General features: G+C 52.3%; 1 protein-coding gene across 2 annotated transcripts in view; it reads right to left on the bottom strand.

Annotated features, from left to right (window-relative positions):
- Sipa1l3 (signal induced proliferation associated 1 like 3) overlaps nt 1–16299 on the bottom strand; it is an 83550-nt gene that overhangs the window by 57788 nt on the left and 9463 nt on the right. For both annotated transcript variants that reach the window (XM_032893991.1, XM_032893992.1), the window contains exons 3-7: nt 11980–12168; nt 11192–11366; nt 10172–10275; nt 7150–7307; nt 354–930 (exon numbers count right to left, since the gene is read on the bottom strand). In XM_032893991.1, coding sequence (XP_032749882.1) covers nt 354–930; nt 7150–7307; nt 10172–10275; nt 11192–11366; nt 11980–12168 — 1203 coding nt within the window. The remainder of the gene's footprint in view (nt 1–353; nt 931–7149; nt 7308–10171; nt 10276–11191; nt 11367–11979; nt 12169–16299) is intronic.

Here is a 16299-nt window from a genome sequence, read left to right as displayed (position 1 = left end):
GGGCTTATCCTCCAGCTCCTCTCAGACTTTCAGTGTGTTACACTTGCATGTTCTACCTACTTTCAGGGGGTTGGTTGGTTTGTTTTTATCCTTCCAAGGGGAAGGGATGGTTACCACAGACTGGCCACACCTTCTCCAGAGCAATGTGGGCTGAAGGATTCACCAGACTCTGTGTGTGTGTGTGTGTGTGTGTGTGTGTGTGTGTGTGTGTGTCACAGAGCACGAGACAGAGAGTGAGTTCTGATTCTTAGGGCATGTTACACCTGACTGCCTGGGCCAGGGAAGGTATCACAATCCTTCTGGAACCTTCTGCCAAACATGCAAGACACCCACTGTTGGGCCCTCTTCCTTACCTTTAGCCTCTGGACAATGTCCCTGATGTCCTCCACAGAACCCTCTGCAGCCTGTAGAAAGATGTGGTCCCCTCGGCCGTAGAAGATTTTTATTGTGGAGGAGTCTGGTGTCCAGCCAATGACATCCCCACAGTAGCAGTTGAATACCACCTCCTTGGTGCGCAGGTCCAGGAGCACTACAAACTCGTTGGAAATCCCCAGAATGCAGTCAATCTCTGAGCCCTGGGCGTAGTCCTGAGCTGCCACCCGCCAGGCAATGGCCCCGGCACTGTGCTGTTCTGCTCCTGCCCTGGCCTTTGTCTTCTCCTTCTTCTTGGAGGTTAGGGAGATGAGGTTGAATTTGCCGGAGGAGTCAATGGGGGTGTTGGAGACACAGTTTTCAGCGAGGTCCTTCAGGTACTCCTGACGGGTCCTGGTGGCCATCGTATGGAATTTGTCGGATTTGTGAGCAGCGTTCTCAGCATTAATTACCTTGGCTAGCAAAAAGTCTCTGAAGACATCAGACTTGCGGAATGTGGTTCCGTTGGGGATTGGGGGGCCAAAAGGAGGAGCGTCTTTGGATCGGGTCACAGCCATGCTGAGGAGGGAGAAACCATTTAGAGGAGGGGAAAAAAAATCCAACTTCTTAAAACTGATAGGAGATATACTTGCAACCCCAGCATTTGGGAGGTAGATGAAGGATCGGGAGTTCAAGGTTGGTCTGGGCTACTTACAACCGTCTCTAGCCAGGGTGATAGCAAGCCAGGTGTGGTCAGCCTGGTCTACAGAGTGAACTCCAGGACAGCCAGGGCTGCACATGGAAACCTCGTTCCTACTGACACCCTCCTCCCCACCCCCAAAAAAGGAGATAAAGCGCAGATCTTGTCTCCTTCCTGTCTGCCATGCTGGAAATGGAACCATGGAGCTAGGCGAGTGTTCTGTACTGAGCCATATCCTAGCCTTGGGGTTTCTTTTATGAACGGAAGCATAGATCTAATCAATAAATGGTTAGTCAATTAGACTGGAAAGTTAAAGATATGTAACATTATGTATATATCATACACACGCATACACATGCGCACACGCACACAGTGCTGGGGATCAGACTCGGGTTTTCACATACTGAACAAGTGATTTACCACTGAGCTGCATCTTCCACCGTCCTTGGTTTTCCTAGACAGTCTAATGATGAAGCCCAGTTGACCTTGAACTTGAGACAGCCCATCTCAACTTCCTGAGTGCTAGGGTTACAGCTACAGCTCCTGGCTACAGTTACTGGCTTCACTTACTCTTGGTTTACATAAACTATGTGTTAGATTACGGTTTGGGGGGGAAAACACCAAACAACCTTCTGTCCTCTCTACTCTCTACTGTCCTAGTCAGATGCAAGCTTACTGCATGCCCGCTGATCACATGATTTGATTTGGCCGACGCCTTTAGGATGAGGGCTTGAACTGTGTGAGTGTAGGAGGGTTGGAGGAACCTGTGCTTTCATACTCTTAAGCTGCAATGGCATGGATGGGCCCTGGGGAAAGCCCACTGCTCTTAAGAGGGTGAGGAAAATCTGGAGCCTGCTTGGACACGAGCTGACTCTAAGGGAAAGGTCTTTCCCTGTGGGTTGAGACCCCTTGGTGGGGTGGTGCTGGTGCTGCTGAGTAACTCTTTCATAGAGGCTACTTATCAGATACCCTGTGTATCATGTATTTATATCATAATTTATAACAGTAGCAGAATTACAGTAACGAAGTAGCAACGAAATAAGTTTATGAGCTGACACATGAGCTATACTAAAGGGTCGCAGCGCTAGGAAGGCTGAGAGCCACTGGTCTAAGGCAGAGGTCAGAGCTGCAGTTCTTGTCGGGCACTGTCAGTGTCGGGCTAGCTGCCTGGCCGTGGAACACGTGTGTGCGACTTCGTGTTTTAAAAATACTCTATTGATATTAATATACTTTGTAAATCATATCAACAAAGATTTTGAAAATCTGTGTGGTGGCACATGCTTATAATCCAAAAACTCAGGAGGTAGAGGCAGGAGGATCAGGAATTCAAGGTCATTAGACCTTTTCTCAAAAAGAATAAATAAAATAAACAGACTACAGATTATACACTACCCTATTCGACCCAAACACAGCCCAATGCCTGCAGGCGTTTGGTTGACCTCTCTCTACAGCACCGTCCCTCATCTTGACAGGGAATGGGGTAACATTCACCCATCTGCTTGACAGGGGCTTCCTGGATGCTCCTCTCAGCTTTTCAGATACAGAGATCCCGGTCTTTCCACAACTGCTGACTCAGCACACGAATAAATAGACACTGACGAACAGAGTGGTGGCCAGGGCAGGACAGAAGCTCCTGCTTTGGACAGCAGTGTCTGGGGATGGGGTGGCGGTGGGGCTGAGAAGGTGACAGCTAAGACCCCAGAGTGGGGCAAAACACAGCAGACAGAAGGAACAGCATGTGGGGCAGCCCAAGTGGGAAAGAGTACATGCAGGAGGCAAGCCCAGGCCAGAGCTCAGGCGACAGGGGCATGCCACACATGGCCCTGGAGGAGTCTCACACTTCCCATCTGCCATGGTCTTGGAGGAAGGCCTATGTACCTGGGGTCCCACAGGCACAAGCTTCTAAGTGAGTTTGGGGAAAGGAGCCACTGGTAAGAGGAAAGATGCTGGGGTGCACCCACGCGCAAGCTGGGCGGAGAGGCCATCTTCCGTCACTTAGTGTATCGTGTTGTCTACTGACGACAGGGTGTAAGTTCGACCTGCAAAGCCTATGCAATGGTTGGTTTAACCATTAACGCCATATTCCCTGCTGCTAAATACAACTGTATTCACCTTTCTCCTTTCTTTCCTGCCAGGCCTCGATACCTTTGGCTTGATACCTTAGTCACAGCCACGGCTTTTGCTAGGCGGCCCCTTTCTCAGGGCCACAACTCTCACCAGCTTCTAGAAACTCCTCTCAGGCCCCTTGGTTTACGGGGTGGGCGATACTGGTTCCTTGCTGCCCCTAGTCCTGGATACGGCAGTTCCCTGCTGTCCCCTGAACCATCCACACTGAGTCTGTCAAGTCCTTGGTGGTGACAGCAGTGGCTTCTGCTTCTCTTTGGCTCCATGACAGAAAGAGATGCATCTGCAAAGACCACTGTGGCCGCCTCTGATGCACTGAGCAACCAAGGAGCCCCAAAGGTTAGCCTGACCCCTGCCTTTCATCTCCATCATCCTAGCAGTCTCCTTCCCGAGTGGGAGGGCCCCACATGCCCGCCGATCCGGCCTCAGTGGGTTCTCCAGCATCAACCCAGGCACTCATTACACGGGGAGAAGAAAATGTCTTCCACCAATAAGCAAGGGTAGGTGTGACCACAGAGGGTAGTGATGGAGCCCCAGCCAGGTCAACCAGGATCGCGGTCTCAACTCTAAGGGAGCTCTGCAACTTCCCCTGGCATTCAACTGCTCGCTGACAGGCTGGCTTGCCTCACATCCTGACTCATGATTTGGAGTCATGAGATTGTAAGCTGCTGATGGTTCTGGACAGCCGGAATGGCTGGCTCCTCAGTTTTAGCTGGAGGGGCTAGGCTTCTTTACAACCCTCAGGCTCAGGGAAGATGCTGGTGGCCATTAAGGAATGGCACAAGCAGAAGATGTGTGGCCACCAGGCCTCCTTGTCCTCTAGAGCTCAGCGGGAGCTTCTAGGACATGTGCAATCAGTCATTCAACTGTTGTTCTCTCAGGGCCAACAGTGTGGATCGCTGGCCTTTCAAGGTCCTCTGATGCGTTAGCCGGGCATGGTGGTACACGCCTGTAATTCTGCCACTTGTGAGAGAGAAGCAGGAGTCCAAGGCCATGACTGGATACACAGAGTTTGAGGCCAGCCTGGGCTACATGAGTACATGTATTCACACGCACGCACGCACGCGCGCGCGCGCGCGCACACACACACACACACACACACACACACACACACACACACACACATGCATGCACATGGTTCAATGGGGCCAGGAGGGAGGGTGGGGCAGGCTGGCCCCGGTATTCTCCTCAGAGCTGGGGGAGGCACTGAGGGTAGGTCTGCCCAGAGAGTGGGTGCCTTGGAATGGGTGAGGCACAGCTGTTGTATTACTAACATTTCCTTTCTTTAAAAAAAATCAAGAAAAGAGGAAACAGTGAAGCAAGGAAGGCAAAATGCTAACATCTGTTAAATCTGCTGGCGGGGCACATGATCCATTATTTCCTGCACTTTTCAGAATGTTTAAAATATGGCATAATAAAAATCTTTCAAAATTAAATCGTAAGACAACAGCAACAACAAACCTCCCCAAACCAAGAAGGGCTGTGTGTCAGGAAGAAGTCACGCTGGAGAGCAAGCCTGAGCATCCGGGAGGTGGGAGGCGGGAGCGGGCTGCTGGGACTATAAGGTAGGGGAGGAAGGCACAGACAGGAGGACAAGCACTGAGCGCAGCAGCGTACCCCTATATTCCCTACATTCGGATAGCTGAAGCAGGAGGATCACAAGTTTGAGGCCAGCCTGGGCTATATAGTTGAGTTGCAGGCTAGCCTGTGCTAGACAGCAAAATTGCCTCAGAAAAGCCAAGGGCATGGCTGGGGCTATAGGTCAGAGGCATAACACATGCCTAACATGAGTGAGGGCTGTGTCCAGGAGACACACATACACACACGCACACCACACATACACACATGCACACCACAACGGCCAACCCACTGTACCCCCAATCCCCAAAGAAATCCTGACTTAGGGGTGCTTTGACACATTAAGTTCGTCATGATGCCTCAAGTTTATAATTCCAGTACTTGGGAAGCTGAGGCAGGTGGATGACTATGGGTTCGAGGCCAGTCTGAGCTATAGAGCATATCTGAGACCAGAGTGGCTACGCAAAAGTCTACAAAAACAATACAAACCAAGCCCTAGAAATAAAGCAGAACAAGGGTTTAGTGGTGAAGTGCTGCCTAGCGTGGACTCAGCCTGCATTCGATCCCCTATCCTGTGCCACTCCCCTGCCAAAGTAGAAAGGTCTGAGGATAGGGGAGAAGGGCTACCTGGCTACCTCAGCCTCCCTGCTGACCTCGGAGACACAAGCAGGCTGCTTCCTCTTCCCTGGCACGTGTGAGCATCTGTTCTCTGTCACCTGGGCTATCTTTCAGGTGTGGAGAAACAGCCAGCATCCTGCAGCTGCGACAGTATGTTCTAGTAACGAGGGGGGTGGCCTTGGGCCAGGGCAATGACTGATGGTGCTGGTCCCCAGCAGCCACTGGGCAATTCGGCCCACACAGCAGCTCACATCAGCTGCATGCTAACATCAAACTATTAAATACCGCCAGCTCTCACAAGACCAAGTCTACCAGTGTACATGGGCAGGGGCCCTCGCGCCCCCACTTCCACTGCAACCATTTCCTAGACAGCTCCATGCTTGATGGTGACTGCAATGAGTGCAGAAATGAGGTCACTGTCCAGGCGCCAGCAAAGCGTCCCAACGCCTGTCCTTGGAGGGCAGTGGGAAACTGTCACGTATCCACTCGACAGAATTCTGGAATGCAAAGACCTCGGAGACTGCTGAGTGGAAGTCCCTAGGCTCTAGAGCAGAGGCTCTAGCCAGCCAGCACTTGTGCTGACAGGGAACACTATGTACAGGGACTAGAGACATAGAAGCAGCACTCTGGTGAGGACGGCTGGGCGGGGGAGGGGTGATGCAGCTGCACGCCCGCCCGCCCTCCTGTAGTCTCGGGAAACAGTATACCTGCTCCAGTCCCCACAGCCTGGGCCTGGGCTGCTGGGTCCAGTGCTTCTGAGGACCCAGTTCAATCTTGCTCCTAGTCTCCAAGGGCTTCCCCTTTAGGTTCTGGGGACAGCCACTAACGTGGGGTAGCCCTGCTATTGCAGAGGGTAAAGAACAGGCTTGAGGCCTAGGATACATGTCTATGTGGGGCTAAAACCTCCCAATTCAACATGCCTATCATCCTAACATTCAACCAGGAGGAGTGTGAGTTTGAAGATAGCCTGGGCTACATAGTGAGACTCTGTCCCCCAAATCTTCTCAAACCATATTCCCCAACAATACCATAAGCAGGGCACCCATGTAGGTGATCCCAGAGAGCCTCTACCCCAGTTTCATTGGGGTCTGACTCCAGGTCATCACCCCCGTAGCTCTCTGTTGTCACGTTCAACGCCAGGCCAGGCATTTAGCTCCTAGAGGCACCTGACTCCAGCCAGGCCAGAGGGACCCCACAGAGCCTCTGCTCAAGTCCCAGTGACTGACGGGTGAGGTTCTTTATCTCTTTCCCTCATTGAGACAGGGTCTCACGTAGTCCAGGCTGGCCTTAAACTTGATAGACGGCTGAGGGTGACCTTGAACTCCTGATTCTCCTGCCTCCACCTTCCAAACACTGGAGTCACAGGAATGCACCACTGTGCTTGGTTTACGTAGCACTGGGCATCAAACTCAGGACTCTGTGCGCTAGCTATGCCTTCTGTGAACTGAGCCACACCCCAGCCCAATCAATATTTACCCCCTACAGCTGGGAAGATGTTAAACTGAATGCTGCCAGAAAGGAAGTTTCCTTCAGGACCATGGGACACCAGGCCGAGCCTTCCTGCGCTGTTCCCAAGAGCCAATACATATGAGCACATCTCCCTGCGGGCCAGGATGAGGTGGTTTCCCATTACTTACAGGCAGAAAATTCCAAGAAATATAGGCCCTGCTGGGAACCTGGGAGCCAGGAAGAGAGGTGAGGTGGGACCTGCGACCAGGTACATCCTTCCTCAGCCTCTCAGGGCCTGGCTGTGGTGGCCAGGACATTGGCAGCCATACCTATAGCAGACATTCTCAGTGCAGGGGTTATGGACTCGGACGATGATGAAGACATGCTGGAAGTGCGAGCGGATGTTCTTAGGGGTGAAAGGTAAGGCGCCGGGCTCCTGGAAGATGATCGTCACGATGTCATTCCCTATGTGCCTCTTCCTCAGCAGCTGGAAGCAGACAGGGAGGAGGTGAGGGTCACAGTCCAGCTCTAAGAATCCTACCCGGACTGCCTTGCTGGCTTCCCATGCCCACTCCCACCAGAGGGCGCATGTGAGCACCGGAGTCAGGCCTTGTCCCTAGAAGCTCCGAGCCCTTCTGGCTCCCTCTCACTCAGGGGAATGGACAAAGCCAAGAAGCCCCACACGTGGCCCCCCAGCCTCTGACACAGCCTGTTCTCCTCCCACACCTGCCCGGATGCTCTCCAAACATTCCAGGAAAGCCTTCCTCTTGCAAACTGTGGGAATGGCTGTCCCCGCTGCCCGGGAGCCCATGTGGCTTCCTTCCTTTTACTCCTCCTGGAGGGATTTCTGTCATCCACAGCAAATCTAAGATCTGTCCTGCCCCAGCATGCCTTTCTTTGCCTTTCTGTATTCCTTATCTGATATTTATGGCCGCATTCTGCACACAGAGGCTCTCCCTCTCCCTGGTTTATCTCTTCCCTTTCAGGTTGTCAGTGACAAGAAAATGGGACATTGTTTTGACTGTTGCCTGTAACCGTACCCTTAGTTCCTAGCAAAGAGCTGGACAAACTGGAGTGCTTGGCAAACCGCATTTGCTGCAGGAGAGCTCAGGATGGAGACCTGGGATCTGCTCAGGCCAATGAGTCTGACCAGAGTGCACAGGCAGGGCCAATTCTAGGAGGGCTCTCTCCTAGACTCCTGAGAGTTGGGGTTCCAATGTCCCGGGGAGCCATGTCCTCTCCCCTGCTTCCATTTCCAGAATGGGTGTCCTCCATGGTGTCTTCTTTATTTGCCAAGACTACAACTGACATCCCCAACCCCTTTTTCTCCTTTTCTGGAGGGTAGGGAAGACAGGTCTCATGCAGCCCAGGCTGGGGACTCAAACTCAGGAAGCAGCTGAGGATGATCTTCAACTCTCCATCCTCCTGCCTCACAAACGGAGTTGGCCACTATACCCCGGATTGGCCTTAAACCAAACTGGGCAGTCTCCTGCCTAAACTACGCTATCCAGCCTTAGTTCTTTTTCACTTGTCCATTTTGAAACAGGGTCTTCTACGTAGCTCTGATTGTTCAGGAAGTCCTGAAGTACACCAAAGTCTAGAACTCACAGAGATCTACCTGCCTCTGTCTCTCCAGGGCTGGGATTAAAGGCATGTGCTGCCAAGCACAGAACCAAAGGTTTTTAAACTTAGTAATTTTTATGCATGTGTGTTTTGCCTGCACGTATATCTGTATACTAAGTGTGCCCTCAGAGGCCGGAAGAAGGCATCAGATCCCCTGGGTGGACAGTTGTAAGACACCATGCAGATGCTGGGAAGTGACCCTGGGTCCTTTAGGAGGAGCAGCCAGTGCTCTTGAGCGCTGAGCTGTCTCTCCAGCCCTGCCTGTTAGCTCTCTAGTTCTTCATGCCTCTGAACTACATGAATGAAGTTACTAAACACAAAAATTGCTTCCTATGGCTGACCCCAAGAGGCCTACCTCCCAGTCAGATCTTAAGTCTGAACCTTGCCCAAACCCTGAGTGGTAGTGACTCATGTGACTGCTTTTCATAAGATGGGAAAATTTGGTTCAGAGAAGTTAAAAGTGACCTCTGCCTTCTGTCCTGCAGGGATGAAGGCAAAAGGGTGGGACCCCCAACTTGCTTTTGACTTTGACTTTGCAGGACGAGCTTTCTCCAGGCCCTGGTACTTAGGAACAGGCCCCTGCTTCCTAAAGGTATTGGCTGCCTCGTGCCCAGGTTCTGCACATGGAAGCACGGATCTTTCCTAGTACCCATGCAGGATCATCAGGACCATGTTGTCAATGTGTGGAGCAAGGACCTGTGGCCTAGAGAGGTACTGTCACTTTCCTGAGGTCACACAGCAAGCAGGGGACAAAGAGCTCAAATTTATGTTTAATCCCAGTGCCAATGCTCAAAGTGTGTTATTAAGACAGCCTTAGGAAATGGCCTGCATTTGACCGGTTTTGGCCTACAGAATCTACATTGTGAGCTGTCCTAGCAAATGAAAGAACAAAAACAACAAAACCAAAACCAAAACCCATGTTCTAAATTCCTAGCACTCTGGGTTCCTACCCACTAGAAAGTGGTCCCACTGTCCCGTTGGCTTCCCATGCTCAAGAGAGGGAGCTGTCACATCTGCAGTCTCCTGTAGCCCCCTTCCATAGGTGTCTACTGCTATCTCCCAGCACCCAGCCACTGAACCATTCGCCCTTTCCAGGATGGCCACGTATTTCGTTCAGGCTTGGTTCGAGGGCCCACTCCGCGCCAGCCCTACTCTCCTTCCTCTGTGTGGCTGAGTGGTGGGATGAGAACGTGGACTGAGGGGTGCATCTCTGCCGTCACTCAGACGACCTGTGAGTGTCGCCACTACAAGGAGCAGTGGAGGGTGAGGACTCTCCTTCCCTTCTTTGTTCTTCAGGACAGGGTTTCTCTGTGTGGCCCTGGCTGTCCTGGAACTTGTTCTGTAGACCAGGCTGCCCTCAAATTCTAGAGATCCTGCCTCTGCCTCCTGAGCACTGGGATTAAAGGTGTGGGGTACACCATCCGGCCACAGGTCAGTGTTAAGACTGAACCTCAGGATCCAGCCATACCTAAAACCAGTCCTCTCCGAAAACTCTGGTTACACAACCCCATCTTATGCTTTGCTTGTGCCAATTTGGTTTGCGTATGGGGTAAACTCTGTTGACTTGTTTATTTTTCTCACTCTTAAAACTGGTGATGACTCTCAAGAGACCCCTGGAAGGGCCTGAAAGGAGAAGGGTCAGCTGGAGGGAAGCAGAGTGGCGCGGACCAGACGGGCATCGAATCGCATCAGGCGTTGCCTGTGACAGCGGGACAGAGGGCCACTGACCTGCTGCCTGTTGTTGGGAGTATAAGGGAGCAGGGTGGAGACGTGGAACATGATCTCGTAGTCCTGGTACGTCGTGTAGAGGGAGTGGGTCCCCGTGGAGTCGGCTGGGATAGAAACAGTAGTTAGTACCACGGTCCCTGAGCCTCTGGCTTTCTGCTGTATCCCACAGGCCATCTGCCGGTTTCAAAGCTTTTACTTACCTTCGCTTTTTAAAAATGAAAGAAATTTAAGGAAACCTCCCATTGTATTAATTATTATGTTTTTAAAGGCAAAGTCTAGCTATGTAGTCCAGGCTGGCCTTAAATTCAGTCTTCCCAACTTAGCCTCCTAAGTGCTGGTAACAGCATGCGCCACCATGCCTGGTGAGTGCCTTAGCGTTTACTATCAGCCAACAAACCCTCAACGACCTGCCACGCTCTTAAAATACTTGGCACTGAAAAGGCACCCTTCAGTACACGATCTCCTGAGGCTCACTGCGTGTGACAGGCGGCCCTCACCTGCGTCCCTGCTCTGTGAATACACATAGTCCTGTGGCGCTCTGGGGTGCTCTCCAGCTGCCCATGGCTGTGGCCAGCCTCACATCCGATGCCCACGGCACAGTGTGCACAGCGCGTGTCTAGGAGTGCCACTGCTGAGTCACACGCGAGGGATGACTTCACACCTCCCTAGAACACTTCCTGCTGCTTCCCGAGTGGGGGCGCTGTTCATCCTGACAGTGGTGCTAGGGACCCCCCACTGGCCTGCACCCTGGCATCACCAGACCTTTGAGCTGGTCAGGCAGACAAGCGGGGGTGGCTCCTTGACATCTCAGTGGTCCCTACTTAGCAGATTTCCTGATGCTTTCCCCTTCCCCCACTTAATTACTTATCTATCTGTCCGTCTGTCTGTCCACCCATCCATCAGCTATCTATTTTTTTTGAGACAAGGCCTTGCTCTGGAGCCCTGGCTGGCCTGGAATTCACTATGTAGGCTAGGATGACCTCGAACCCGGAGATCTGCCTCCCTGATAATCCCACTTACTCTTGACATCCAGCTGGGCAGCATACTTGGTGAAGCCCTTCAGACAGACCTTGTCGCCCAGGAGGTCCAGGAACTCCTCGAAGGCGGGGCCGGCCTCCTCATTGTTGTACATCTCCTCCTCCGAGCTCTGGCCCGCCTTGCAGTAGAGGATGCCGACCTTGTGCTTGCGGCATAGCTGTGTGGGTGGAAGAGAGGTGTAGGTTCAAGGGGGTTCTGGCCAATGGCGCATGGGGGTTCCTGAGCGCTAAGCCCCACACTGCTGGGACCTCTTGGGGACTCGATCCACGGCCCGTGGGGAAGGAACCAGCGTGTGGCATGTCCCAGAGGAACTCGGGACGTATACACTCTGTCATCTGTCTTTGTATGGCTGTGCCAGTGTATGGTGCTCTTCAGGCAGAGCTGGGAGCTGGGGCTGGCTTCCTGTAGATGACTGGGTACGGGATGAGACCCTGCCAAAGCAAAACCTCAGCTACTTGGGGTCTGCACATGTCTGGAAGTCCAAAAGCAATGCCAGGGGCTATGGACGGGCCAGATGGCAGTGAGTGGGTTTGTGTTCGTGTGCTGGCACACGTTCTCTCTCCCTCTCTCATAGAAACCTTGTGGTGTCAATCTCGTCCCCAGGCTGTTTCTATGACAGTGCTCCTGGTACCCTCACAATGTGCTGATGGCTCCCTCCTGTTGCTCAGTCAGGCTTATAAGTGAGTTTGCTACTTGTTAAAAATAAACGTAGAGATGGAGACAGAAAGGGTTGCGGGAGTGGGGCTGGGGTTCCTCAGCCCCTGGTTTACCCCTTGCTCGTCGAGCTTCAGCAGCTGCTCTGTGACTTTCGGAGTGTTGAGAGCCAGTCGCAAGCAGTGGATGTTGAGCTCCGGGATGACGTACTCCAGGGCATCCTTCAGGGGCAGGCCCCGCCCTGTCCCGTGCTTGGTGGCTGTAGGTGTGGCATCCTCTAGAATGGAGCCCCGCAGCGTGATGAGCTGCTCAACAGAGAGAGGAGATGGTCAGGGGTGATAGGGGCTTTGAGAGGGTCCTCCCTTCACAGACAGGTGTAGCCAGGCCTGGAGCTGCACTTCTGTAATCCTAGGTACCATGAAGGTCAAGGTTGGAGGGTTGAGGCCAAGGCTGACCTGGGATACACAGTGAGAGTCTGCCTCAATGAAAGAAAACCAGAGCTGGGTGTGGTGGGCTGTAGTCCTAGCTTTTAGGAGGTAGAGATGAGAGACTAGAAGTGTAAGATCACCCCTGGCTACAGAGTTAGTGGCTAGCTTCTCTACATGAGACCCTGTCTCAAAAAAACAAAAGCCAAAAGCAAAAACAAAACAAAACAAAAAACAAAACAGGGGCTGGAGAGATGGCTCGGTGGTTAAGAGCACTGACTGCTCTTCCAGAGGTCCTGAGTTCAAATCCCAGCAACCACATGGTGGCTCACAACCATCTGTAATGGGATCCGATGCCCTCTTCTGGTGTGTCTGAAGACAGCTATAGTATACTTATATAATAAATAAATAACTACTAAAAAAAAAGAAACAACAACAACAACAAAAAATCCCCCAAAACCCTAAAGCCGAAAACCAACCACACCCCCGAAAAGGGGAGGGGGATGATGAGAGGGACCCTAGGAGCTTGGAGGCCCGGTATGGAGGATGGGCCAGGAATCAGATTTGCTCTCTCTTTCCATGGTCCTGACCAAGGGACCATGGGTCTCTGAGCCTCAACCCTCTCTCTCTTCTGTGGGACAAAGGCAGGCAATGGAACAAGAAGGGGAGCTGAGTGAGACCGCACTTCTTCCTTGGTTCAGCACACACACTGGCTGCTGCCTCCTGTGTGCCGATCCACTCTAAGCAAAGACCCTGGAGAACTAACAGGTGGGAGGGCTGGGGCAGTCTAGTAGGAAGCAGGGCCCAGGATGAACCAAAGAGGCTCCCCGAGCAGGGGCGCTCAGTCTCTCCGGCGACATCTCGAGTGGCAGACATGTCAGTGTATGCTCAGAGACCTGCCCCTCTAGGATGCTGGTGCCACTTTGCATCTTGAATTGTGGCTCCTGCTGGGGTTCAACCGGCTTCATGGAAAACATCACCCAGGTCTGCAGTTTGGTCTGGGGTGGGGCTGGACACAAGCGTATGCATTTACGTGTCCTTGTGTATGTGTGTGAGAGTGTTAAACCTTTCCAGTTGCTTCTGCTGCACTACAAAGGTTGAGAATACTTAGTCAAAGGCCACCCCGTGCCTCTTCCCTTCTTCCTCAGATGTTACTACCTCCCAAGTGGTTCCTAAAGCTGACCACATGACCAATTCCAGGAAATGAAACGTGAGAATCCTGTCTGCCAGGACTTTTTACTGGCCCACGTCTTCTTGCTGGGGACAGTAGTGCAAAGATGAGCCCCCCGGCCCTGCCGTCTTTCCCCCTCGGCTGTCCCAGAAATCACCGAGTACACCAAGCTGGCCTCGAACTCAGAGATCCTTCAGTCTTCCGAGAGCTGTATTCATTTTATTTTTTTAAGACAAGGTCTTGCTAGGTAGCCTAGTCTGAACTTGCAGAGACCCTGTCTCAGCCTTCTGAGTACTGTCACTATAGGCAGGCAGCACCAAGATGCCTTAAGAGACTACCATTGCCATCTAGTACAATCTACATATATGTAGATACCTGGTCCATGGCCACCGTGATTAGGCTCGGGTATGGACTCTCAGGGCCAGTGTCTTCCTGCCTATTAGGAGCTTCCCGAATCTCGCATTGTAGCTGTTTTGTGAGGAGTGTGTTGGGGGCTGCGACGGAATCGTGGCCTGCGACGGAATCGTGGCCTGCGACGGAATCGCGGCCTGCTAGGGAGTGCTATGATCCGGATCCCAGGCTGCAGCTGGCAGTTACTGTTCTGTTATCTGGCTCCCTGCTCCACCTGAGTCAGGATCTCATGTAGCCCAGGCTGGCCTCAAATTCCTGACTCCTGCTTCTCCCTCTTGAGTGCTGAGACTATAGGCAAGTACCACCATGCTTGGCTTCTTTCTCTCTTTCTGAGATAGGGTCTTATTCTACAGTCTAGGATGGCCTTGAACTTGAGATCCTTGTCTCAGCCTCCCTAGCCCCGGAGTGACAGGTGTAGCCGTTGTTTACTGCTTTGTGTGTTCTCCTTCTCCATCCTTTTCCACCCTTTCAACCCTCTACCACTAGATAAGAGAGAAAAAAGGATACAGGGGAAAGAAAAGAGCCCCTGAATAAAGTCAGGGGCGAGAGGGGCGCAACATTATCATCAGACTGCTTCCTGCTGATTGGGGGGGTCCTTGGGGGCGAGTTTGATCTTCCCCATCAGGATGTCTAATTTCTTCTTCCTGTTTCTTCTTTGTGCATAACTATTTAATAAACGACCAACAATAACCAACAATCAACTAACAATCCACCCGAACGACCAACCAACAACCGACACCCATAACCCACCTTGGGGCCCTAGCATTTATATGTACCCTCTGAAAAGCCCCCAGAATTCCAATGGTCACACATTTGCAGAAACTATCTGCGGCTGGCAAAATCACGCCCTTGCTAGAGCATGAGGCAAATCACAGTCAGCTGCTGTGGACGGTCTGAAGCAGCTCATATCCCACACCTGGGAGTAAAACAAAAACAGACTTTTATAATATTTCTGTGTTTTAAAGAAACCGGGGGTTGGGGATTTAGCTCAGTGGTAGAGCGCTTGCCTAGGAAGCGCAAGGCCCTGGGTTCGGTCCCCAGCCCCAAAAAAAAAAAAATAAAAAAAAAAAAAAAAAAAAAAAAGAAACCAAAATTCTAAAATTGTCACTCGGGCGGCTTGCCACTGTGCCCGGCTTGGCGTCTTTCTCTGAAGGGTGTGCGTGTGGGACGCCAGCGTGTTGTGCGGAGAGGATGAAGTCTGCACTGCTGTGGATTTTCATCCTTCCCAGTGCTGAGCACAATTGCTTCCAGGATTTGACAACTGAGAATGGCACTGCTGGGGACAGCCACAGACGCACTTCTCGGTGCCCACGAACACATTTCCTTTTGGGTTTATACCCTGGAGATAAGCTGCTAAATCATTCAGACATGCTAATCTTCAGTTTTACCCAAAGTGCCAAGTAGTTTCCCAAGTGGTTGTTCTATCTACACCGCTAGCCCTGAGAGCCCCCGTAGCCACGTCCTCTTGACAGTTCTGGCCAGCAGCTTAGGCCAGGCTCTGGGCCAGCAGAGTAGGTGGTAGCTGCAGCAAGAATGCACAGAAAGATACCTGAAATACCACAAGAAAGAAAAAGGAAAACCCTCCCCCGGGGCCTGTTCCACGCACCCCAAACCCACTTGGTGCTGCCCCTTAAACACAAAAAGATGATCGGTGTTAACTGTAAAAACACAGTCTCCTAAATCAATGGGCACACAAAGCAGGAAACACATGCCACGGTTTTGCTGCCAGGCATGCAGCCCACCCTTGCCAAACAAGACCCAGGCAAGAGGCGTGTGGAAGGAACGGAGTGATCTCATGGTTGGGAGTTCCACGGTTCTGACTGTGCTCCTTAACACACACACACCTCTCTTATCGAGAGCAAAGCAAGCGTGAAACATGGGGAGCAGTGATGGCGTCAGGGGCTTGGCTCTCCCGTCTGGTTGGCCTTGGGGTTGTGGGCTTCCTTAATACAACCACAGGACCGGCATCTTGTACCCTACTGATGCTGTTCCACAGCGCTCTATGCTGGAGAGCCAGTGTGGACCAAGAATCCTCTGACCTTCAGTGCTGCCCGCTTGCAAACCTCCCGGTTCTCCTTCTGGCAGGGGGGAGGAGAAGCAGGGCACTGACAGGTCATGAGAAGCTGCCTCGCTCCTCCCTGCCTTGGTCCTCTGTCACTTCCCGCTGGCCCCATCTCTTGGTCTCCCCGCCCTTGTCCCACTGCCAGCCCATTTTCTCCATAGCAGCCTGAATCAGATCTGTGAGCCCTCTGACATCTGGTATCCCTTTGCTGAGGGTGACAGACCAAGTGAGCTGTAAAAAGGACACCGTGCCACATAAGCAGAGGGGCCTATCTGTGAGAGTCAGGCCCATGATCGAGCCATAAACAGGTTGGCTGCTCTTTGTGCTGGGTGGTAGGTCCCTTCAGGGACTTTAGGGAGGGCACTTG

This window comes from Rattus rattus, chromosome 2 (assembly GCF_011064425.1).
Source record: "Rattus rattus isolate New Zealand chromosome 2, Rrattus_CSIRO_v1, whole genome shotgun sequence".
Taxonomy (NCBI): Eukaryota; Metazoa; Chordata; class Mammalia; order Rodentia; family Muridae; genus Rattus; species Rattus rattus.
Note: the sequence above shows the minus strand (reverse complement) of the source record. Positions and strands in the feature narration are given on the sequence as shown.